A 25,367-nucleotide genomic window follows, 5' to 3' on the forward strand; every position below is an offset into this window, starting at 1 on the left:
TAATGGTCATTCCTGTTTATCTTATCTGATTGAGAACTCTGGTAAACATTGAATACATTGATACCATATAAAATGTGAGGTAACAAATGTTTCTAAAATAAATTTCTAAATCATAGGCGTCTGTCCATAAGGAATAATGGTTGCAGTATGTTATCAGTATGTTATCAGTACGGTATGTAAGGTGGTGTGAGTGCTGTTATAAGATACACAGTATGTTATCAGTATGTTATCAGTACGGTATGTAAGGTGGTGGGGTTACAGAAGAGAATGCAGTTTAGTTTAGAGATTCACAGCACTGAGCCACAAGCAGACAGAGTACAGGTTACAGAAGAGAATGCAGTTTAGTTTAGAGATTCACAGCACTGAGCCACAAGCAGACAGGGTACAGGTTACAGAAGACAATGCAGTTTAGTTTAGAGATTCACAGCACTGAGCCACAAGCAGACAGGGTACAGGTTACAGAAGAGAATGCAGTTTAGTTTAGAGATTCACAGCACTGAGCCACAAGCAGACAGGTTACAGGTTACAGAAGAGAATGCAGTTTAGTTTAGAGATTCACAGCACGGTCGTGCTTCATCCTCTGATAATTAACAAAATGACTTTAAGAGACCAGCTGCCAAGATCTCTTTAACAAATAGGGTTTGTGTTCTCAATACTGACCCAGCTAAATGTACACCCTATGTGCATTGCATATGACACCTTCGGTAAAGACACCAGTGCAGCATATTATGAATAGAGTCTGTTAAATCACTGTGTTAAATGGGTAAAGACACCAGTGCAGCATATTATGCATAGAGTCTGTTAAATAACTGTATTACATGGGTAAAGACACCAGTGCAGTATATTATGAATAGAGTTAAATAACTGTATTACATGGGTAAAGACACCAGTGCAGTATATTATGAATAGAGTTAAATAACTGTATTACATGGGTAAACACGGGAGTGCACCATATTATGACTAGAGTCTGCTAAATCACTGTGTTACATGGGTACTGTTACATGGGTACATGAGAGTATCAAATTTCACGGTAAACAGACACCTAGAGGAAGTTAGTGCGCCCGCTGCTCTCGTCAGGAGAGAGAGACAAACTGGGGAGTAGGTCAAGGGTGCCTTTTTTTTGTATATGTACAACTTTAATTCTGATTTTAGAATCGAATCATATCTTAATATAGTTTTCATAAATAAAGTATTTAGAATGTTGCTGGTGATATAGCTCTGAAATTACTCAAATGTGTGTGTATGTGTTGATGGATTCATGAGTTAATTAAAAACAAAAAAAATGTTTGTCCTCTGTTTCAACTAAACATCAGGAGTATGAGCAAACGTGGGGATTTCTTACAGATTTGGAAAGACTACAGCACATCAGATAAAACTCTTTGTAGTGCTGTTGAACAGTAATAGTGGTTTTAACAACTTTTCTACTCACAGTTGGCCAATTAATACTGAAGAGTATGTGTAATTTATACAGGAAATGTCTCGGTAATCATGATTCGGCAACTTGCATGAATATTGTTGTTACTTCCTGTGAGGATATAAAAGAGGAATTGTAAGAGAACTGTCCCACAAATGCAAATAGGCTGGTATGACAAATGAGCTGAACTTCCTAAATTAAAGAGACTGACAGGAGACAGACGTCTTTCTCACAGCTCCCCATCATCTCTTGAGTGAAACTTGGAGGTCACAAGGATGTCAGAGGACAAAATCTATTTGAATTTAACACCAAAGGGCACATTAAAGGACTCTACCACAGGTAACTGAAAAGCGAGTGAGCTATAACTCTATGTACATTCAGTGTTTTAAACGGTTGTGTAGGATGTTGTGAGCAATAGATTTCTATATGCACATCATATTGTGTGTCAGCAACACTGAAACTACCTAGCAATTTTGTGTTTGTGTCTCTGTTTAGTTGATTGTTTATTCATTCACGTGTTATACTTTTTTGTTGTTATTTTACTTGAGTGGCAAAATACCTAATACCAATATAATGCCTATGAAGTTTAAATCTCACAATCATCTAAAGTGCAGGTTTTCAAGAACATGCATGTAGACTACAATGTTAAATAACTAAGACACACTGAATAGATTTTTGGCAGCTGCAGTAATTCTGGTAATTCGGATGGTCTCACTCTTTACTTCCCCTAAAACACAAAAGACAGCATTTTTGTTTATTGTCATTTGTTCCTCATCACCAGATTGTGTAATGTTATTACCAGTGCTGTCATCCTCTTCTGGTCTAGTCAGCCTTCATGCCAAAGGTTCTCGGTGCTTGTGTCGTGTTTGGTATATGTTTACATTGTAAATACTAGTAGTAACTTCAAAGTCAACGCATATTTTGACTTAACTAGGAGCATTGAAAAAAAAAACCTATTTACTCATTAATTTTGAGTGACTCTTACTTTAAATGATCTTGGAAGGACATCAGCTGGATATGAGCCTGTGCAATGATCGTAACCCACAACACCTGACATCAAAAGCAGTGTTGAAAGATGAAGCTTTTTAAAGTTTATTGTAACATTAATGTTTAGTGGAAGGATTGCCTATTAAAGGGCACTTTCTGTAAGATTCAGAAAGTGCCTTTCCAAAAAAAACTCCTGTGGCTCTTAAAGTGTCATTTGGCTGAAGCGTAATTTTGAAGAAAATGGAAATTCGTAATTTCACCTTCAAATATCTCTGTGGGCCTTTGTTCAATCTTCCCGAAACTTTGCGTGTGTAGTAGGTGCTGTGAGCGTAGGAACTGTGTGTCACAGTGAAACTGTGGACCTAGTAATGTGGAAGTTGATGCAGGCTGAATCTACTGGTGTATAGATCTTCTAAAAACAGTGGAGTGTGTGGGAGCTGTGGCACAAGCAGTAGCATCCCACACCATGTACAGGTCTAAGTTTCCATGGCGACCTGGGATTGAGTCTGACCTCTGTAGTTCCCTGATTCTACGTCCAATCTCTCTTGCATTGATTTTCTGTCTCTCTACACTGTCTGATATCACTAAGGCTAAAAAAGCCCCCAAAACAGTGAAGTGTTGTGGAGGTTCAAGCCGATATATAGACTATACTATTGTTATAATCAGGGACGTGCACAGGAGGGGGCTAAGGTTGCTCGGGCAACTGCCCGTTTGCCCTCCTCGACTGAAGTTGCCCCTCCGAAGGAAATATATATATATTTTTAAAGAGTATTACGGCTGCAGAACTTCATCACGGAATATGTGCACGGGGGAAGGGGGCGTGGCAGCGGCGGTTAGTGATCGACCCTGACAATTTCAGAGTTTCAAGTGATATAGGCAGAATATGCATCCAGGGGGAGGGGGCGTGGCGAAGGCGGTTACAAAAATGAACGTGTTGCCCCTTTTTTCCAGGGCAGAGCAATGGCCCTTCAAAATTCCTGTGCACGTCCCTGGTTATAATAGTCAGCTTTATATGATTTATCAAGTCATTCATACATTAGTGCTATTTCAATTTATGTATGTGTGAACACGGCTCTATGGCGTTGCAAGCTGTTAGAGGCATCTGACTGACGCACCAAAAACTAAACGTACTGTTTTGAAGGGCCACCTAGTGGTGGTGCCTTGGGTTAGCCTCGATCAAGTTGGCAGCTTCAAAAGTCTGTGGTCCCTACATTCATGTGGCAAAATTTCAGGAGGGTTGAATGAAGGCAAACAGATATTTTGAAGGCGATATCCTACATTTTTTTGTCTACATTAAAGTAACACTATGGAGTTTCTGGAGCCGCCAGGTAGGGGGCTACTTTCTGCTGGACTATTCAGTAACTTATTTGCTTTCTTACTTTGTCTTGTGTTGCACTTGCTTGATGTTTGACTGATCACTTATTACTAGCATCAATGTCCAAGCTATGGGAATATAACAAGCTAATGAGATGTCTTGCTAGCGGCTAAACTTAGCGAAACCTGTTGAAATTATCTTTGTTGATGACAAACTAGCGAGTCAACAACTTTTCTTAACACAGTCAAACTTCAAGCAAGTGCAAGTAGCCCCCTACCTGGCGGCTCCAGAAACTCCTTGTAGCTCCTTGACACTTTAAGAACCCTATGATTGTATTTAAATAAAGGTTGAAAAGAGTGAAAAAAAAGATTTTTGCCCATGTTTGGCATATGTGTACTTTGGAAAAAAGTTTGGATAAAAACGAAAGGGGTCATGTATCAGCCCTTATGGTAAACTGTTTGAATATCATGTGGCTCATAAAGAAACCTGTACAGTTATAGAGTAACACAGGGGACAGATTTTAAAGAGTACACATTGAACATTATCATTTAGTTTGATTTTTTTTATTATTATTATTATAATTATTTATTTTTGTATTTGTTCTTACTGTTTATCCTTTTCTATCTCCTACTATTGTCAACTCTGAATGACCCCCTCTCTCTGCTGCCCTCTACAGGTACAAACGTGTCAGAAAAGATGCCCGGTGAAGATCAGGCAAAAGGGAATGGTTAGTTCCACATTGAATTTTAAAATTGATTTATTGTTTTTTCACCAGTGCCATGTTTTAAGGCTTCAGGGTGAGACACCAACTCAATGGTTAATGACAGAAACTCTTTAAAGCAGCACTATGCAAGAATTTAACACTTTTATGCTTTTATAAATAACTACCTTAAGTTTAATTGATTTTGAAGGTATATGGTCATGTGAAGGACATATAAAGACACCTATTGCTCTGGCTAGCTGCCAAGGCTATGCACTGTGCAGTTCTGTGTAGACCAGCCCACTATGTGAAGATGCACGAACAACCCATTTTTACAGAATGACATCGAAAATCATACCACCAAAAGACACTAGTTATCATGCTAGCAAGTTTCTTACAAGGCCAGCTTTGCTGTTATTTGTCTTATAGGTCTTTATACTTCCCCAGCTCAGAGTTCTGAGGAAGCAACTTGTTGCCAGTTAAACGTGGATGAGATGGGTCTCCTGAAACTGAAGTTAACCATCCTGGCCGTCCTCTGCGTCATCCTTGGATCTTTTCTTGTGGCTTTTCAAGTGCTATGTGAGTGTGTTTTTAAAAAGTGAGGGCTCATTAGTGAGTTCATTAGTGTGCTACCAAATGAGAAAGTGTGTATTTTATAGTCGGTTCAAGGCTGAAAAATCCCCCAAATGTGTCAACAATAAATAAATACTACCACCATATACCATGTTAGTATTTCTGTGATAGGCAATTCTGAAAATGACAGGATAACACTATGTAAATTGTTAGTATGTCAATTGAAAAATCATGAATCGAAAATGTGTTACATACACGCAGATCAAAATCACAAAACATAGTTCATGACAATAATGATTACTGTGATGATAACACAGCACCCTTGTTCTGTTTACAGATTTTTTGAGGGTGGATAATACAGGTGAGTTAGCATGAGTGAGTGACTGAGTGACTGAGTTAGCATGAGTGAGTTAGCATGAGTGAGTGAGTGAGTTAGCATGAGTGAGTGGGTGAGTGAGTGAGTGAGTTAGCATGAGTGAGTGGGTGAGTGAGTGAGTGAGTGAGTTAGCATGCATGAGTGGGTGAGTGAGTTAGCATGCATGAGTGAGTTAGCATGGGTGAGTGAGTGAGTTAGCATGAGTGAGTGAGTGAGCATGAGAGAGTTAGCATGAGTGAGTTAGCATGCATGAGTGGGTGAGTGAGTTAGCATGCATGAGTGAGTACACTACATGAAGCTCTTTGTCTGTTTTCTGCCACAGATGTTGAACACAAGTTTGAAACACTGAAGGTAGGATATGACAACATAACGACTGAGAAAATGGCTTGTGAGTTTGAACTTTCAGGTAAGAAACGTTAAAAAGATAATCAATCTGAACCACAAACCTTTTCTTCAGTGTTGTCCAAGTAACAAGTTTGCATATTTAGGACATTTGTCCTTAACTATACAAGTAGAACAAAATATCTTCCGCATGTTCTTTACTTTCCAACAGGTGTTACAGAACAGTTAGACTTACTGAGGGTGGAGCACGCCGATGTTACTCTGGCTTTACAAGCTAATATGTCAGGTGGGGAGAAATGCACAAGCACTGTATTTCAATAGATGTGTTCATCATGGATTCTTAGCTGAAAGTTACATTTACATTTCATAGGGATAGCTGTCACCAATTTTCTTTTTCTTTTATTTGCTTACACAAGACATTACACAGAAGTTGGGAATGCTGCAGGAGGAGTATGATAATGCCACTGCCATGACAAGGACTTTGGAGGCTAACCTTACAGGTAAAAAGTCACACATCTGGAGATATTTCATCAGGATTTAATATGGATAGCGCTACAAAATGTCAGTTGAATATCAGGTACTAGCTCTAACTCAACTAACTGTCTACTAACCTATAACTAACTTGAAGCTAACCCTACTCTCACCACTCATACCCCAACTATAAGTGTGTAACAGTCATTTGTATCTGTCAACTTTAAGATAAAATCCCTCCACCACCACACACTCGTCCCCAACACCCCACCATTCCCTTACCTCTCCACACTTAACACTAACCCTCCACCACACACTCGTCCCCAACACCCCACCATTCCCTTACCTGTCCACACTTAACACTAACCCTCCACCACACACCTGGGACTGCTTATGGCCCATCTGTCAAAGACAATGGCCATTACGTAATGTGGCCCTGGAATGTCTTTGTGGCCCTCTACCCCCCACAGGTTTTATTGCCACATCATGACCCAATAGCGATCGCCAAGAATTACCATCCCCTTATCATATGAATTGCCCTCATATGCTAATGGGCCATGGGTCATCCACTGGTTCCTTAGGAGCTGAACTTCACTTAGAGACTGACATTTGCAAGATTTTAGTTATTTTCTCCTTACAAAGTGCTAATTTCTTTGTTTGTTTTAAACTATTTATGTGAAAAGTAAAAGATTCAAGGTTTCTGGGGGTGTTATTTGTATGACTCTAGGACAAAAACTCTTTAAAGGCATATTGACAACAAGTCCAAAATATTCCTCCAGAGGAAGCCACCTCTCAGGTTCACCTCATTAAGTTATCCCATTGCAACTGTACTGTGTGTTTGCACAGAGGTCAAGCATTTATAAGTTAATATATAATAATTTATAACTATATGATTTTTTTTCTATCTCACAGTCAGAGCAATATGACACTCAGCAACGACAGACTAGTTTAACTTAAAAACACTTTAAACAATAGGCATGACATCTTCATCATGGTAAAGGTAAAAAAAAACACAATAATGCTGCAAGGAGTAGGCCGTAGTGCTGAGATATAATAAACCAGAGTGTGCACATTTGTAACAATTACGTTGCATAGAAATTGACAAAAGGTATCTTCCATTTTCTGCCACAGATGAGTTTGCAACACTGAAGGTAGGATATGACAACATAACCACTGAGAAAGAGGCTCTAGAGATTGAACTTTCAGGTAAGGACATGATAACATCAGACATTATATTTTACAGAGAAATGTCCCAACTAAAACCTCCCCTTCGCGGTAAATGACACCTTATCAATAACTGCTCAAAACAGCAGGCTCTGCCCATCTGCACATAGTAATGAAACTACATGAAGCTCTTTTTCTGTTTTCTGCCACAGATGTTGAACACAAGTTTGAAACACTGAAGGTAAGATATGACAACATAACGACTGAGAAACAGGCTCTAGAGATTGAACTTTCAGGTAAGAAACAATACAAAGATGATAAATCTGAACCACATATAATCTGTTGTGATGCTAATGCCTGTCCTCTAATGAATTGTGGTTCTGTGCCTTCTTTCCGGAGAAACAGATCACAGTTATGGTTCTTTTCCTTAATGGTACCTCTGCCTGGGGAAGCATTTGGTGTAATACAATATCAGTCATGCTTGTCACATAAAAATGGCTGACAGTGAAGTCAAAATGTCACTCTTCAGAGTCAACATGACCCTGAAACACACAACTCTGGCCACATGCTTGCAGTAATGAAGCTCCAACATGACCCTGAAACACACAACTCTGGTCACATGCTTGCAGTAATGAAACTCCATGAGCCTAAGAAACCTTTCTCTTTTCCTCCACAGACACGAATCAACAGTATGCCAACTGTACTACTGAACTGTCAGGTACAAAGTCTTCTACATGAACATATTTCATCGTTCATTATATTTTGGTATAGAGACAGTGCTTAAAATCTGCCATGCCTCCTGATGGGAGTGGGCTGTGAGCTTCTGCCTTACACTAACGAGCAAAATTTACCGTTGTCATCTGTGGTCATCTGTGGTTTTCACATGTTTCGACAGATGTATATTTATTAATATTGGTCTACTATGAAGACCATCTGCACACTGTTTTCTTTTTTTAATGTAAATGTGCCTGATTCTGGGAAATCTATGGGAAAAACAGTAGGCTAGTAACATTAGCTAAAGTTACCATCTTAGCAGTGTATCGAGGGTTCCCCAGTAATGGTGAGAATGCCTGAAAAGTTGTACTGTCATGTGTAATACTAACTAAAGAAATCCCAGGGTCAAGTTATCTTGTCTAAGGATGTTGACTGTAAATATATTAAATTGCCTTACTATAATGCACTATTGTTTACTAAGTCATTAACTCTGATTAAGCTCGACTTCCCTGGACTTTGACTATTTCTGTTCCCAAGTTAATAATAATCTTTATGGGGGACAAAAACAAAGAAAATAACTGGCTTCTTTTTCATACCACAAAGGGAAAACTTGTTCCTCGTGAAGTTGACTGAAAAGTTCCCTGTTATTATGATATTAAAAATGTGTTTAATGCCCATAGATGAATTTATTCTGGACTTCTTTTAATGGCATAGTCTACTGTTGTTTTCCTTTCTTTCAACAGAAACTGAAAGGATGTTAATTGAGCAGAAAAACAGAAATGATGATCTCACCAAGGAGAACACAGTGCTGAAGACTGAGCTACAAGGTGAGATTTCCATACATCCGTGGTGAACTGGAGTTCCTAGACTTTGTCTTCTTCCTTCTGGTGCATAAAAGTACTGAAAAAGCAACAGGTCTGTCCATATCAGGTTTTGACCATGTAACAAGACTACTTATCTGTATGACTGTAGGCTGTCTTTGTTTGTTTTGTCAGTAGCGGTATATACATACAGTATGTCAACAGATCATGACAAACTAAATGTCAGTTTGGATGGTCATTATGAATTATATCTCTTAAATAGGAGTGAGGAAGTGTGCTGATGACTGGGAGTACTTCAATGGATCATTTTACCACTTCTCCACTGATAAGAAGACCTGGATTGAGAGCAGAGATGCCTGTGTGACTATGGGAGGACACCTGGTCATCGTAAACAGTCAACAAGAATGGGTATGACATATTAACCCCTTAAAAATATTTCATGGTCTACTATCTAACTCTAATGTACTAAACTCTAATCAGTAGAGGCTGGTGAACTCATTTTTGGTGCAGCAGCCCCCTGTTCTATACCTCCAACATACCTGAGAGAAGAAACTGTTTACTTGTTTACAAGTGTGCAGATTATTTGTGTGGAATATTGGAACAATAACAGGCAAGACACTTGTTTAAGTCTAAAATAAACAATTTATTAAAAGTAACAAACGGTAATTAATAGTAATATCAAACCAGGTATAATAACATACACACTGGAGTAAAACAATTGAGTAAGGCACAAAGTGGAATTGGGGAATGAGGTAGTCTGTTTCAGCAATGCAGAGGAGGGTGCGTTAGCTTTCTCGTCTCTGTCTGTGTGTGTGTGTGTGTGTGTGAGCCGGTGCGTGCGTGTGTGAGCGGGTGCGTGCGTGTGTGGGTATGCGCAGTTGCGAGTAAATGCGGTCGCGCGCTCAATGAAGAGATGGGGGAAGTGAGAGGGAGGCTATGCGCAAGCGCACAGGTGATAGATGCTGTGTGCGTGAAGTCAAGAGTGCGTCAGGCCCCAACTAGAGGGAGAATGGTCACCGGATGCTGCTGCGGGTCCGAGACAGGAACGCTATGTTGCTTAGGGGCAAATTTAGTTGGGGGAAGTGCGCAAAGTAAAGAATGCCTGAACAAAGGATTCTTGCCTTAAGGACAAAATCTGAGCTAGGCCTTAATTCAATACAAGCTCTTTACAACACTGAAATCGCGATGTGTGCGTGTATATGTTCAGGTGGTGATATAAGGGGAGTTAGAGAGAGAGAGATAGAGAGATGGTGCATGAACAAAACTATCTAACACTAGCAAAAGAACCAAGCAAGATTATCCACGGTCACAGACCAGGTAGATTGTGAATTTCAGTTTGCATTTAAATCTTAACGAAATAAAAATAACAACACTTATCACATAGATTAAAACATACATATAAAACTAAGTTCTGCCCAGATATTAGCCTTACTTCGATCGCTCTTGCGTAGCGACCAAGATGTTTTCTGCGGTCTTCCGTGGAGCAGCGTAGGACGCAGGCGTGTGGAAGGAGCCGGATTTCTTTCTTCTGTTTCAGTTCGTCAACTGGACTCGGGACGGCCTGGTGGAGGTCGTGGTGAGTCTTGAAGGGAAATGAAGGGAAATTAACTTTTCCAATGTCGACTTGAATAGATGAGGAGGGAGCCGGTCGCCTTCTCGTATTCAATAAACTGCTGGGCTGCAGTGTAGTACTATTGATGTAAACTCAGGGTGCAACTAAACGATTTCAAGTAGATTGGGACTTTGATCAGAAGTTCTATGGGCTACGTGTCGTCGTGTCGTCCTTTGTCCTAATGAGAATTATTCTGTAGGGTCGAGTATCTCTATTTGTGAATGGAATTCACTGCTGCAAAAACCACCGCGAGAGAGAGAGATTTTCGGGTTTGGGGCTGTTTTAAAGGAAAATTTTATGACCTTGTTGCGACCAATGCTGAGTTGTTGAAATGTAGATAAGGAATGAAAGTGATAAGGGGACTCTGGGTAATGTAGTCTATGGTGAGACCACCTACAGAACTCATATATTTATGTATGTTTGTAAGGAATAATGAGGGAATATGGATTGTATTGTATTTTCTTTTTAAACATCTATCCCAAAATTCCTTTAATACCATTCATTGCCAACATAACGTTATGCTTGTGTTGAGCCAAGGTACTTTACTCTACTTTTACTTTAATTATAACTAAAATACATCATAATGCGAAAACTGTAAAATATGTTTATTAGAAAAACTAAATAAGAAATAACGTGGTGACACTGAAAAGCAATACGGCCTGCAATCCTGGATATACATTAGGTATATAGTAATACGAATATTAATCAGTGCTCCCAGCAATTATAACTACCTATTTGTGACTCTCAGGTATTCAGCACTTTTCCCTGTGTGGGATCAATAAAGGTCATCTTATCTTTGGTTGACTAAAACATTTTCTACATAAATGTATTACAGCTTTTTCAACCTCACGCCCTCTTGTGTGATACTAACAGGATATCCCACTCTACCTGGAAATGAAAACTAAGATTCTTCAGATGGCAAAAGATTAATTGATCAATCCTATTCACAATCTACAAATTAAAAAACAATGAGTAAGAATGAATGAGTAAAAAGAGTAGACAAGCTTTGAAGACTAATGTGATCGGAATCAGCATGATGAAATGGTTATTGCATTAGTCATTATTATGTTGCTTATCAAGATCATGAGAGTGATGTTTCTTACATTAGGATTTCCTAAAGGGCAAGGCTGAGCACTGGATTGGTTTAACTGATGCTCAGGAAGAGGCCAGCTGGCACTGGGTGGACAACACACCCCTCACAAACCCAAAGTTGGTACAATCCAAACATAATTACCCGTTTCTGCTCAAAACAATTCACATTTAATGTTATTTCATTGGTTAGATATGTACAGATCTAAAAACAAAGTAAAGAGCTGAAATCTGATACCTGGCATGGTTTAATGTACAGATTATGAGCACCATTTATTGTGTTTATGTGCTCTCTGGACTCTGCTCTTCTTCCAGGTTTTGGGGTGTAGGCCAGCCAGATAACTACATGGGACATGATCTAAATGGAGAAGACTGTGTCGTGATTACAGGAGGACAGTGGAATGACATATCGTGTGGTGACTCATATAAAATAATCTGTGAGACTAAAAGCTGTAGATAGAAAATTCGTAGGAGAGTGGCTGACGTGGGGGATGGATTTTACATGAATTGCGTTTGATCTGATTTCTGGACATAAAACTAGGGAAACACTTTAGTTTAGGGAACATATGTTAACCATTCACACATAACTAATATGTGTCTGTATAAGTGCCAAATGAAGTCTGCATTAAGCATCATTTATTAGGCCTGTGTTAGCCTCTTTATTATTCTCACTGAATATGTAATATATTCTTGGTACATCCTTATTAACCAACTAGTTAGTCTCAACGTAATCTTATGATGTATGATATATTTTAAGAATACAAAAAGAAAGTTTGTAGCCTGCTAAGACACTGTCTAAATACGTCACCTGTAGGGACAGAATCATTGTAGAATAAGTATCTCTACTGAGAAACAGTGTTTCATTGCTAAATGCAGTGTCACAGCAGGTCCAGTAATGGTAATGGTCCTCACCCAGGCTGCTAGTGGTGAGTGGGAGGCAGTAATGGTAATGGTACTCACCCAGGCTGCTAGTGGTGACTGGGAGGCAGTAATGGTAATGGTACTCACCCAGGCTGCTAGTGGTGACTGCGAGGCAGTAATGGTAATGGTCCTCACCCAGGCTGCTAGTGGTGAGTGGGAGGCAGTAATGGTAATGGTACTCACCCAGGCTGCTAGTGGTGACTGGGGCAGTAATGGTAATGGTCCTCACACAGGCTGCTAGTGGTGACTGGGGCAGTAATGGTAATGGTACTCACCCAGGCTGCTAGTGGTGACTGGGAGGCAGTAATGGTAATGGTACTCACACAGGCTGCTAGTGGTGACTGGGAGGCAGGACCCTTGTTCTAAAGTGGAACGTTGTTCAAGAGCAATGAGTGCACTTCAATCAGTGATGCCTACATAGTATATCATTATTGACACAACACAAGTTCCCAGTTTTAGAGTACTTTCCATAATCAGACTGAAGTGATGAAAATGGCCCACTACAACTACAGACACATTCATCCTTAAAAAACTGTACATATCTCATTATTCCTTTAAAACAGGTTCCTTGTTGTGAAGTGGACTAAAAATGACATGAAAAGGATGAAATCCTTGCGTGAGTTAGACATTTTTATTTAAAAAAAAGACAATTTCTCAGAACATACGACATGCGTCCAAAGTGCCCTACTACAACCGTCACAAGTCACCATCTTTTGTTTCCACGAGGCAGAGACCTTTTCCAAAGCCTTAAGCCTCCATCAGGTTCTGACAGATCTCTCTGTCTCGTGCGGCTATCAGATGAACCCTTTGGTCCAGTTTGTTTGTTGGTAAAGTAAAGTAAAGTCTGCAGGTAGGGATACTTGTTCTACAACTATTATATGCTGCTGTAAGTGGCATATGTAGAGAGTATATTATGAAAGGCTATGAATCTTCTTTTGATTTTGATCCTTGCTATATATCAGTAAACATTGGGTAAGACCAACTAGTGGGTTATTAAGGTTGTACAAATAATATTTAACCTATTCAGTGAGAATAAGAAATGGTGAATGCTGGCCTAATACATGATTAATGGTGCTTAATATTGGGCACTGATACAGACACCAATTAGTTATGTGTTAATGAATAACATGTGTTACCAAACCATGTCATTACCAACATTAGTTAACAGGTAAGAGGTGAAGTAGACTTTATTGATTAGTACCAGATTAATATATTTCAACCTCCAACAATTCCTCCAGCAAAATTGTTTCAAAGGTGTAGCTGAAAACTCTTCTCTCAGCACTCACTGATCATATTCTTTCACTCATGTAAGCTCAGATTTAGAGTTGTGTCATTTTTAAGGGCAGTCCTTTCAGTTAGCTTGCCAGTCATATTTGGGATGAATGACTTTCTATTCTCATGAGCCTTATGAGTGTTGGTTTAAATGAATGTAAATATTTTCCCATGGTTGATGCACAAACTGCTACTGACCTGTCTATAAGGAGCCAAGCTCTTACTGTAATCCTCTCTGTCAGTTGTACACTTATACTTGTCCACATTGATGAATATGGCTCATGAGAGTGGACCTGCAACCCGTACCAACCCATATGCAATTGATAATGATTGATAACCATATATTCTATATGTGTTTTTCTGAATGATGCTTGAGTCATGTCTTGCAATGATATAACCACTGTGTGCTCTTCTAATATGTGGTGTGAAACATGCTAAATAACTGTGTGTGGAAATTGCTTGAGTTATGCTTACACAAACCTATATCAATATATGCTTGCTGAAAAATGCGTGAAATATGAAAATGTGCTTAACCAACGAGAATGTAAAGCAGAACAATGTGTACTTTGAGAGAGTTTGCAAACTTCACTGTGCTGTACATTGTGTAATGGGAGGGGCCTATTGGGCCGGCGAGGGAAGCCGAGGATGTGACACATGGGTCAGAGATGAACATACAGTGGGGAAAATAATACTTATTTTCTGCATCAAATGCAAATTAGGCATACATGTTATAAAATGCAGTTTTCTGGATTTTTTTGTTGATATTCTGTTTCTCACTGTTAAAATACACCTACTATTACAATTATAGATCACACATTTCTTTGCAAGTGGCCAAACTTGCGAAATCGGTAGGGGTTCAAATACTTATTTTCCCCACTGTATGTTGCTAGGAGGCGTCAGGAAAAAGGAGGTGGTTTAGAACTTGTATGCATGTGCAAGGGATTTAAAAGGCGAATGCAGTTTGTGTTTGCGAGTCTTTAGTCTTCTTTTCTTTTTTTGTCTTTGCTTGTTTGCTTAGAGAACTTTGTTACTCTCACTTTTCATTTCTTTTCATAGATAGTACTTTTAATTTACTTGTAACTTTTGACCTCTTTGACAATAAATACAAGAGGTCCTTTTTATTAACACCAAGATCCGCGTCTGTGTTTTACTATGGACTAAGCTACCTCCGAGAATGCTGGCCACCTTATCTTAGTATCCCAGCCACGAACCAGATCGTAATCTCAAACGGGTCGTCTGTAAGACACCGAGGCCCCTTGAAGAAAGAGGACAGGACGGCTGGTGAGAACGGGTAAGATTGACCGGAGCTTTTCCATTTCAGGAAAAGAATACAATTAGGGTGATTGTGATTCCTTTTTGTATTGGGGCTGAAACCAGCATGTTTCTCATATGCCCGTACACAAATGTATGTGAAAATGTGAATAAAGCTGTTTATTTTTAAACAATTTAATTTTTTGTCCAAATTTAAATTTTATATTTTCAATGGTATAGTAAGTCATCAGTATAAGGTTGCCGGTGCTGATTCATATCTGTGTATCACACCACAGAAAATGGCTCTGAGTGTAATTTTCATTATTTGTGTATTAGCCTATAAGTGCCACTACTATGTCTACAAGCTGTTCTTCTTGGCACAGATGTATCAATAGGGGGCGGTGTTGAGGTGAAACCACCATCTAATTCAGCTCACAGCCAAATAATTCAGTCCCCTGCATATACTTCAGGCGAAGACAGTATTTAATCCATCAAACAAACAGAAATTCAATGATTTCAAGTATTCTTGTTTTTGTCCTTTTCATTTTTGAATGACAGTTAGAAAACAATTACAAGGTTGGAGAATACAGCTGAAATATATAGGGAAATACTACACAACTATGTCTGGTACTATACCTGGAACCATAAACTAATTCTACTTAGTATTAACAAACGATTTTGAAGAGGTTTGGTTTCATGGACAATGTGGTGTGTTTCTTGCATATGTAAATTATGAGTTCCTGTGAATTATGGCCCCTGTTTCCTGAACTGATGAAACATTACAGTGTACCGATGGTGACCATTGTCCTACTGTTAGTTCCTCAGGACGTTAAACAGACACTAAGAGGAAGTTAGCTGAGTGCGAGAGTGAACCCGCTGCTCTGGCCACAGGAACGAGAGACATGGAGAACAAACTGGAGAGTAGGTCAAGGGTGCCATCTGCTGGTGAAACGTGGAAATGCCCATGATGACACCCTCTGATACAGAGGAAGAGGAAAATGCACTAGACACTTTTTAAAGAAAAGAAAAGTGAGGAAAGGGGCAATCACCGCTTTAAAGGGAGAAGTCAAACATTTTACTGACACAAAAGACATTTGAATGGTGATTGAGGGTTTTTATAACCACAGGGATGGAATTACATTAGACCTTCTGGAACATTTGAGCATGTGATTAACTGACTAACTAAAGAGCTTGAAGGACTAGACCGACTCCCCAACAGCTTTAGCGCAGGGATGGGTTCTTAGTTACACACAAAAAAGAAGACAGGACTGACCTCTGGAACTTCAGGCCAATTACAGTTTTAAATGTTAGGTGTACACATTTAAGTGAGGTTTATTCAAAATGGATATCAACATCTTTAGAGGAGCTGATCCACTGATCCAAACTGTGCTGTCCCTTGGAGGAGGATCATGGACATATCGTCTGTTTTGCTAGAGACAGAAACTTTTGACTATTAGTCATAAATTTACATTTTGAAAAAGCTTTTGATCAGGTCACAAATTAGTACCTGTTTCTGGTACTACGAAAAATGGGTTTTCCAGGGAGGTTTTTTAGAGTGGGTGGGACTTCTATATCGAGGCATCAACAGCAGAATTCTGGAAAATGGACGCCCTGATTATATACAGTAGTTCTGAAATTATTCAGGTGTGTGTATGGGTTGATGGATTGATGCTACACCCCAACTAGCTTTGCAGTGGCAGTGCAACAGCCTTTGGGTGGTGAATGGGCATCATTTGCTTGATTGTCCACACCTGAGGAGATGTTTGCCCTCAGAAGAGGCCTTGAATCCTCACCATGCTTTTGATGCTGGTGTGCACCCCATGGATTCTTGGTGCTTGGCTCCGTGTTTTTGTGTTCTAGAAATAAACTCTGTTTTTGTACACTCTGTGGTCTGTCTCCATTATATGTTGCGGCTCACGAGCCGGGTCGTAACAATGAGTTCATTTCTAAAAGATTATCTTCTGTCCTTTTTCTTTTAACTAAGCATCAGGGGTATAAACAAACTTGGGGTTTCTTGTAGTTTAGGACAGATTAAAGTATATCAGATAAGACTCTTTGTAGCGCTGTCTAACAATAATAGTGGTTTTAACAACGTTTCCACTCAAACTTGGCCCATGTATACTAAAGAATATGTATTATATCTACAGGAAATGACTCAGGAATCATGATTCGTTAACTTGCATGAATATTGTTGTTACTTCCTGTGAGGGTATAAAAGAGGAATTGTAGGGGAACTGTCACACAATTGCAAATAACTCTGTATGACAGCTGAACTTCCTAAGTTAAAGAGACTGACAGGAGACAAATTTCTGTCTTATAGCTCTCAATCACCTCTTGACTGGAACTTAGAGATCACAACGATGTCCGAGGACAAAATCTACTTGAATTTAACACCAAAGGACACATCGAAGGACTCTACCACAGGTAACTGAAAAGCGAGAGAGCTTTAACTTTTTGTACATTCAATGCTTATGAACGATTATGTAGGATGTTGTGAGCAATAGATTGTTATATATTGCACATCATATTGTTTGTAAACTTCACTGAACCTACCTAGACATTTTATTTATGTGTTTGTTTGTGTCTCTGTTTAGTTGATTGTTTATTCAATCACATTTAGAGACTTATTTGCTGTTATTTTACTGGAGTGGCAAAATACCTCTGACGATATATTGCCTATGAAGTTTAAATTTCACAATCATCTAAATTGCAGGTATTCATCAACATGCATGTAGAATACCATGCTGAATAACCAACACTACCTGAATACTTCCCTTTGACATTAATACCTTTTTGACAGTTGTAGTAGTTCTGCTAATTTGGACGGTCTCACTCTTTACTTCCCCTAAAACACAAAAGACACAATTTTTGTCCTTTTTCATTTGTTCCACATCACCAGATGGTGTAATGTTATTACCAGTGCTGTCCTCCTCTTCTGGTCTAGTCAGACTTCATGCCAAAGGTTTCTCAGTGCTTGTGTCGTGTTTGGTATATGTTTGCACTGTACATACTAGTAGTAACTTCAAAGTCAACACATTTGCTGACTTAACTAGGTGCAGAGAAAAAAAACGATTTACTCATTAATTGTGAATGACGCTTACTTCAGATAATCTTGTAAGGATATCAGCTGGATATGAGCCTGTGCAATGATGATTAACCTCAACAACTGACATAATACATTTTCAAGTATTGTTATCAAGTTGTCATACAAGTTTATTGTAATGTCAATGTTTAGTGGAATTATTGCCTATTAAAAGGCACTTTCTGTAAGATTCAGAAAATACCTTTCCTAAAGAAGTTATTTGTGCTCCTAAAGTGTCATTTGGCTCATGCATAATTTTGAAGAAAATGGAAATTCGTAATTTGACCTTCAAATATTTCTGTGTGCCTTTGTTCAATCTTCCCAAAACTACGCTGTGGGCGTAGGAACTGTGTGTCACAGTGAAACTGTGGACCTAGTAATGTGGAAGTTGATGCAGGCTGAATCTACTTGTGTTTAGATCTTCTAAAAACAGTGGAGTGTGTGGGAGCTGTGGCACAAGCAGTAGCATCCCACACCATGTACAGGTCTAAGTTACCATGGCGACCTGGGATTGAGTGTGACCTCTGTAGTTTCCTGATTCTACGTCCAATCTCTCTTGCATTGATGTTCTGTCTCTACACTGTCTGATATCACTAAGGCTAAAAAAGCCCCCAAAACAGTGAAGTGTTGTTGAGGTTCAAGCCGATATATAGACTATACTATTGTTATAATCAGGGACGTGCACAGGAGGGGGCTAAGGTTGCTCGGGCAACTGCCCGTTTGCCCTCCTCGACTGAAGTTGCCCCACCGAAGGAAATATATATATATTTTTAAATAGTATTACGGCTGCAGAACTTCATCACGGAATATTTGCACGGGGGGAGGGGGCGTGGCGGCGGCGGTTAGTGATCGACCCTGACAATATCAGAGTTTCAAGTGATATAGGCAGAATATGCATCCAGGGGGAGGGGGCGTGGCGGCGGCGGTTACAAAAATGAACGTGTTGCCCATTTTTTCCAGGGCAGAGCAATGGCCCTTCAAAATTCCTGTGCACGTCCCTGGTTATAATAGTCAGCTTTATATGATTTATCAAGTCATTCATACATTAGTGCTAATTCAATTTATGTATGTGTGAACACGGCTCTATGGTGTTGCAAGCTGTTAGAGGCATCTGACTGACGCACCAAAAACTAAAAGTACTGTTTTGAAGGGCCACCTAGTGGTGGTGCCTTGGGTTAGCCTCGATCAAGTGGGCAGCTTCAAAAGTCTGTGGTCCCTACATTCATGTGGCAACATTTCAGGAGGGTTGAATGAAGGCACACTGATATTTTGAAGGCGATATCCTAATTTTTTTTGTCTACATTAAAGTAACACTATGGAGTTTCTAGAGCCGCCAGGTAGGGAGCTACTTTCTGCTGGACTATTCAGTAACTTATTTGCTTTCTTACATTGTCTTGTGTTGCACTTGCTTGATGTTTGACTGATCACTTATTACTAGCATCAATGTCCAAGTTATGGGAATATAACAAGCTAATGAGATGTCTTGCTAGCGGCTAAACTTAGTGAAACCTGTTGAAATTATCTTTGTTGATGACAAACTAGCGAGTCAACAACTTTCCTAACACAGTCAATATTAAAGCAAGTGCAAGTAGCCTGGCAGCTCCAGAAACTCCATAGTGTTACTTTAAGCTGTAGCTCCTTGACACTTTAAGAACCCTATGATTGTATTTAAATAAAGGTTGAAAAGAGTGAAAAAAAAGACTTTTGCCCATGTTTGGCATATGTGTACTTTGGAAAAAAGTTTGGATAAAAACTAAAGGGGTCATGTATCAGCCCTTATGGTAAACTGCTTGAATCTCATGTGGCTCATAAAGAAACATGTACAGTTATAGAGTAACACAGGACACCAATTTTAAAGGGTAGACATTGAACATTATCATTTAGTTTGATTTTGTTATTATTATTATTATAATTATTTATTTCCTATTTTTGTATTTGTTCATACTGTTTTATCCTTTTCTATCTCCTACTATTGTCAACTCTGAAATACCCCTTCTCTCTGCTGCCCTCTACAGGTACAAACATGTCAGAAAAGATGTCCGGTGAAGATCAGGCAAAAGGGAATGGTTAGTTCCACATTGAATTTTAAAATTGATTTATTGTTTTATAATTGTTTTATTCTCATAGTGTTTTGTATAAGGCTTCAGGATGGAAAACTTTTTAAAGCAACACTATGCAAGAATTTAACACTTTTATGCTTTTATAAATAACTACCTTAGGTTTAATTAATTTTGAAGGTATATGGTCATGTGAAGGACATATAAAGACACCTATTGCTCTGGCTAGCTGCCAAGGCTATGCACTGTGCAGTTCTGTGTAGACCAGCCCACTATGTGAAGATGCACGAACAACCCATTCGTACAGAATGACATCAAAAATCATACCACCAAAAGACACTAGTTATCATGCTAGCAAGGACTTTATTCTTCCCCAGATCAGAGTTCTGAGGAAGCAAATTGTTGCCAGTTAAACGTGGATGAGATGGGTCTCTTGAAACTGAAGTTAACCATCCTGGCCGTCCTCTGTGTCATCCTTGGATCTTTTCTTGTGGCTTTTCAAGTGTTATGTGAGTGTGTTTTTAAAAAGTGAGGGTTCACCATGTTCATTAGTGTGCTACCAAGTGAGAAAGTGTGTATTTTATAGTCGGTTCAAGGCTGAAAAATCCCCAAAATGTGTCAACAATATATAAATACTACCACCATATACCATGTTAGTATTTCTGTGATAGGCAATTCTGAACAGCATAACAGTATGTAAATTGTTAGTATGTCAATTGAAAAATCATGAATCTAAAATGTGTTACATACACGCAGATCAAAATCACAAAACATAGTTCATGACAATAATGATTACTGTGATGATAACACAGCACCCTTGTTCTGTTTACAGATTTTTTGAGGGTGGATATAACAGGTGAGTTAGCATGAGTGAGTGAGTGAGTTAGCATGAGTGAGTGAGTGAGTTATCATGAGTGAGCTAGCATGTGAGTGAGTGAGTGAGTTAGCATGAGTGAGTGGGTGAGTTATCATGAGTGAGCTAGCATGTGAGTGAGTGAGTGAGTTAGCATGAGTGAGTGGGTGAGTGATTTAGCATGCATGAGTGAGTTAGCATGAGTGAGTGAGTTAGCATGAGTGAGTGGGTGAGTGAGTGAGTGAGTGGAGTGAGTGAGTGAGTTAGCATGAGTGAGTTAGCATGCATGAGTGGGTGAGTGAGTTAGCATGCATGATTGAGTACACTACATGAAGCTCTTTGTCTGTTTTCTGCCCCAGATGTTGAACACAAGTTTGAAACACTGAAGGTAGGATATGACAACATAACGACTGAGAAAAAGGCTTGTGAGTTTGAACTTTCAGGTAAGAAACGTTAAAAAGATAATCAATCTGAATCACAAACCTTCTCTTCAGAGTAACTGTCAACATGTCAGATGTAAATAAAATGGCAGGCTATACAAAGTCTCTATAACTTTATATCGTGTCTATATCTTCTGCTGCCACAGATGTTGAACACAAGTTTGAAACACTGAAGGTAGGATATGACAACATAACGACTGAGAAAAAGGCTTGTGAGTTTGAACTTTCAGGTAAGAAACGTTAAAAAGATAATCAATCTGAACCACAAACCTTCTCTTCAGAGTAACTGTCAACATGTCAGATGTAAACAAAATGGCAGGCTATACTAAGTGTGTATAACTTTATATCGTGTCTATATCTTCTGCTGCCACAGATGTTGAACACAAGTTTGAAACACTGAGAGTAGGATATGACAACATAACGACTGAGAAACAGGCTCTAGAGATTGAACTTTCAGGTAAGAAACAATACAAAGATGATAAATCTTAACCACATATAATCTGTTGTGATGCTAATGCCTGTCCTCTAATGAATTGTGGTTCTGTGCCTTCTTTCCGGAGAAACAGATCACAGTTATGGTTCTTTTCCTTAATGGTACCTCTGCCTGGGGATGACCAGCCTTTTTGGAATAAGGAAGCATTTGGTGTAATACAACATCAGACATGCTTGTCACATAGAAATGGCTGACAGTGAAGTAAAAATGTCACTCTTCAGAGTCAACATGACCCTGAAACACACAACTCTGGCCACATGCTTGCAGTATTGAAGCTCCAACATGACCCTGAAACACACAACTCTGGTCACATGCCTGCAGTAATAAAACTCCATGAGCCTAAGAAACCTTTCTCTTTTCCTCCACAGACATGAATCAAGACATGAATCTCCCACATGAACATATTTCATCATAGATCATATTTGGTATAGAGGCGGTGCTTAAAATCTCCCATGCCTCCTGATAGGAGTAGGCTGTGAGCTTCTGCCTTACACTAACAAGCACAATGTACCGTTGTCATCTGTGGTTGTTTTTACTGTGTTGTCATTGTGTGAACCTACCTTTTATAATTTTCATATGTTTCGACAGATGTATATTTATTAATATTGGTCTACTATGAAGACCATCTGCACACTGTTTTCTTTTTTTAACGTAAATGTGCCTGATTCTGGGAAATCTATGGGAAAAACAGTAGGCTAGTAACATTAGCTAAAGTTACCATCTTAGCAGTGTATTGAGGGTTCCCCAGTAATGGTAAGAATGCCTGAAAAGTTGTACTGTCATGTGTAATACTAACTAAAGAAATCCCAGGGTCAAGTGTTCTTGTCTAAGGATGTTGACTGTAAATATATTAAATTGCCTTACTATAATGCACTATTGTTTACTAAGTCATTAACTCTGATTAAGCTCGACTTCCCTGGACTTTGACTATTTCTGTTCCCAAGTTAATAATAATCTTTATGAGGGACAAAAACAAAGAAAATAACTGGCTTCTTTTTCATACAGCAAAGGGAAAACCTGTTCCCCATGAAATTGACTGAAAAGTTCCCTGTTATTATGATATTAAAAATGTGTTTAATGCCCATAGATTAATTTATTCTGGACTTCTTTTAATGGTATAGTCTAATGTTCATTTCTTTCTTTCAACAGAAACTGAAAGGATGTTAATTGAGCAGAAAAACCGAATTGATAATCTCACCAAGGAGAACACAGTGCTGAAGACTGAGCTACAAGGTGAGATTTCCTTACATCTGTGGTGGACTGGAGGTTCCTAGACCTTGTCTTCCTTCTGGTGCACAAAAGTACTGAAAAAGCAACAGGTCTGTCCATATCAGGTTTTGACCATGTAACAAGAGGTTATCAGTATGACTGTAGTAATAGCTATCTTTGTTTCAGTCAAAGTAGCGGTATATACATACAGTATTTCAACAATTCATGAGAAACTAAATGTCAGTTCTGGTGGTCATTATGAATTATATCCCTTAAAAAGGAGCAAAGTGTGCTGATGACTGGGAGTACTTCGATGGATCATGTTACCACTTCTCCACTGATGTGATGAACTGGACTGAGAGCAGAGATGCCTGTGTGACTATGGGAGGACACCTGGTCATCATTACCAGTCAACAAGAAATGGTATGACATATTAATTCCTTAAAAACATTTCATAGTTTACTATCTAACTCTAATGTACTAAACTCTAATCAGTAGTGGCTGGTGAACTCATTTTTGGTGCAATAGTCCCCTGTCCTATACCTCCAACATACCTGAGAGCAGAAACTGTTTACTTGTTTACAAGTGTGCAGATTATTTGTGTGAATGCTATAATGGCTATTGCATATATATATATATATATATATATACAGCATTATTTGCGTCATGTGTTAAACACCAAGTTAATGATACGTGTCTCCGAGGGCCACTCAAGATAATTTCCTTACCTGATATAACATCAGCAACAGCATCCTGTTTTAAAATAGTACATTATTTACATCCAATTTGTATGAAATTATTCAGAAGTCATTCAGCAATTCCCGCTCTTCCATTGACTGACATGGCTGAGTAAGCAGGTAGCAGAAATCTGTACCAGTAACCAGTTAGATCTCTATACAAGCAAACGATGTGTTCATTACTTACAAGTCTGTAGTCATCATTCACTAATGTCATTGAATATATCAGTTTACTTAAGTAGAGGTCTAGGTTTAAGTATGAAGCAGACATTTTTTAAGAGGCAATCAAATATGCATCATTGGGAAATGGGCAGTGATAATTATGAGTGATAAATATTTTATACCTTAATGGGAACTCATATATTGATGTATGTATGTAAGGAATAATGAGGGAAAATGGCTTATGAGAAGTACTTATACTTTAATCATAATTAAAATACATTATAATGCAAAAAATATAAAATATGTTAGTTAGAAAAACTAAATCAGAAATAACGTGGTGACACTGAAAAGCAATACGGCCTGCAATCCTGGATATACATCAGGTATGTAGTTATAAGAATATTAATCAGTGCTCTCAGCAATTACAACTACCTATTTGTGACTCTCAGTTATTCAGCACATTTCCCTGTGTGGGATCAATAAAGGTCATCTTAGCTTGGGTTTAAAACATTTTCTACATAAATGTATTACAGCAGTTTCAACCTCACGCCCTCTTGTGTGATACTAATCTGATACCCCACTCTACCTGGAAATGAAAACTAAGATTCATCAGATGCAAAAAGATTAATTGATCAATCCTATTCACAAACTACAAATGAGTTAACAAGCTTTAAAGACTAATGTGATTGAAATCAGCATGATGAAATAGTTATTGCAGTAGTTATCATTATGTTGCTGATGAAGATCATGAGTGATATTTCTTACATTAGGATTTCCTGAAGACCAAGACTGAACATCACTGGATTGGTTTAACTGATGTTCAGGAAGAGGGCAAATGGCGCTGGGTGGACAACACACCCCTCACAAACCCAAAGTTGGTACAATCCAAACATAATTACCTGTTTAAATTCACATTTAAAGTCATTTCATTGGTTAGATATGTCCAGATCTAAAAATAAAGTAAAGAGCTGAAATCTGATGCCTGGCATGGTTTAATGTACAGATTATGAGCACCATTTATTATGTTTATGTGCTCTCTGGACTCTGCTCTTCTTCCAGCTTTTGGGGCGTAAACCAGCCAGATAACCACATGGGATCTAATCCAGATGGAGAAAACTGTGCCATGATTACAAGAGGAAAGTGGAATGACATATTGTGTGGTGACTCATTTAAAATAATCTGTGAGACTAAAAGCTGTAGATAGAAATTTCGTAGGAGAGTGTCTGACGTGGGGTATGGATTTTACATGAATTACGTTTGATCTGATTTCTGGACATAAAACTAGGGAAACACTTTAGTTTAGGGAACATAC

General features: G+C 38.8%; 1 protein-coding gene across 1 annotated transcript in view; it reads left to right on the forward strand.

Annotated features, from left to right (window-relative positions):
• The window catches only part of LOC116224585 (C-type lectin domain family 4 member F-like), a 49,484-nt gene extending 24,343 nt beyond the window's left edge, over nt 1-25,141 (forward strand). The window contains exons 8-10 of the mRNA XM_031584767.1: nt 23,437-23,579; nt 24,826-24,933; nt 25,115-25,141. Of these exons, the coding sequence (XP_031440627.1) occupies nt 23,437-23,579; nt 24,826-24,933; nt 25,115-25,141 (278 nt within the window). The remainder of the gene's footprint in view (nt 1-23,436; nt 23,580-24,825; nt 24,934-25,114) is intronic.
• Nucleotides 25,142-25,367: the final 226 nt, after the last annotated feature.

The sequence above is a fragment of the Clupea harengus genome, chromosome 18 (assembly GCF_900700415.2).
Source record: "Clupea harengus chromosome 18, Ch_v2.0.2, whole genome shotgun sequence".
NCBI classification, from domain to species: Eukaryota; Metazoa; Chordata; class Actinopteri; order Clupeiformes; family Clupeidae; genus Clupea; species Clupea harengus.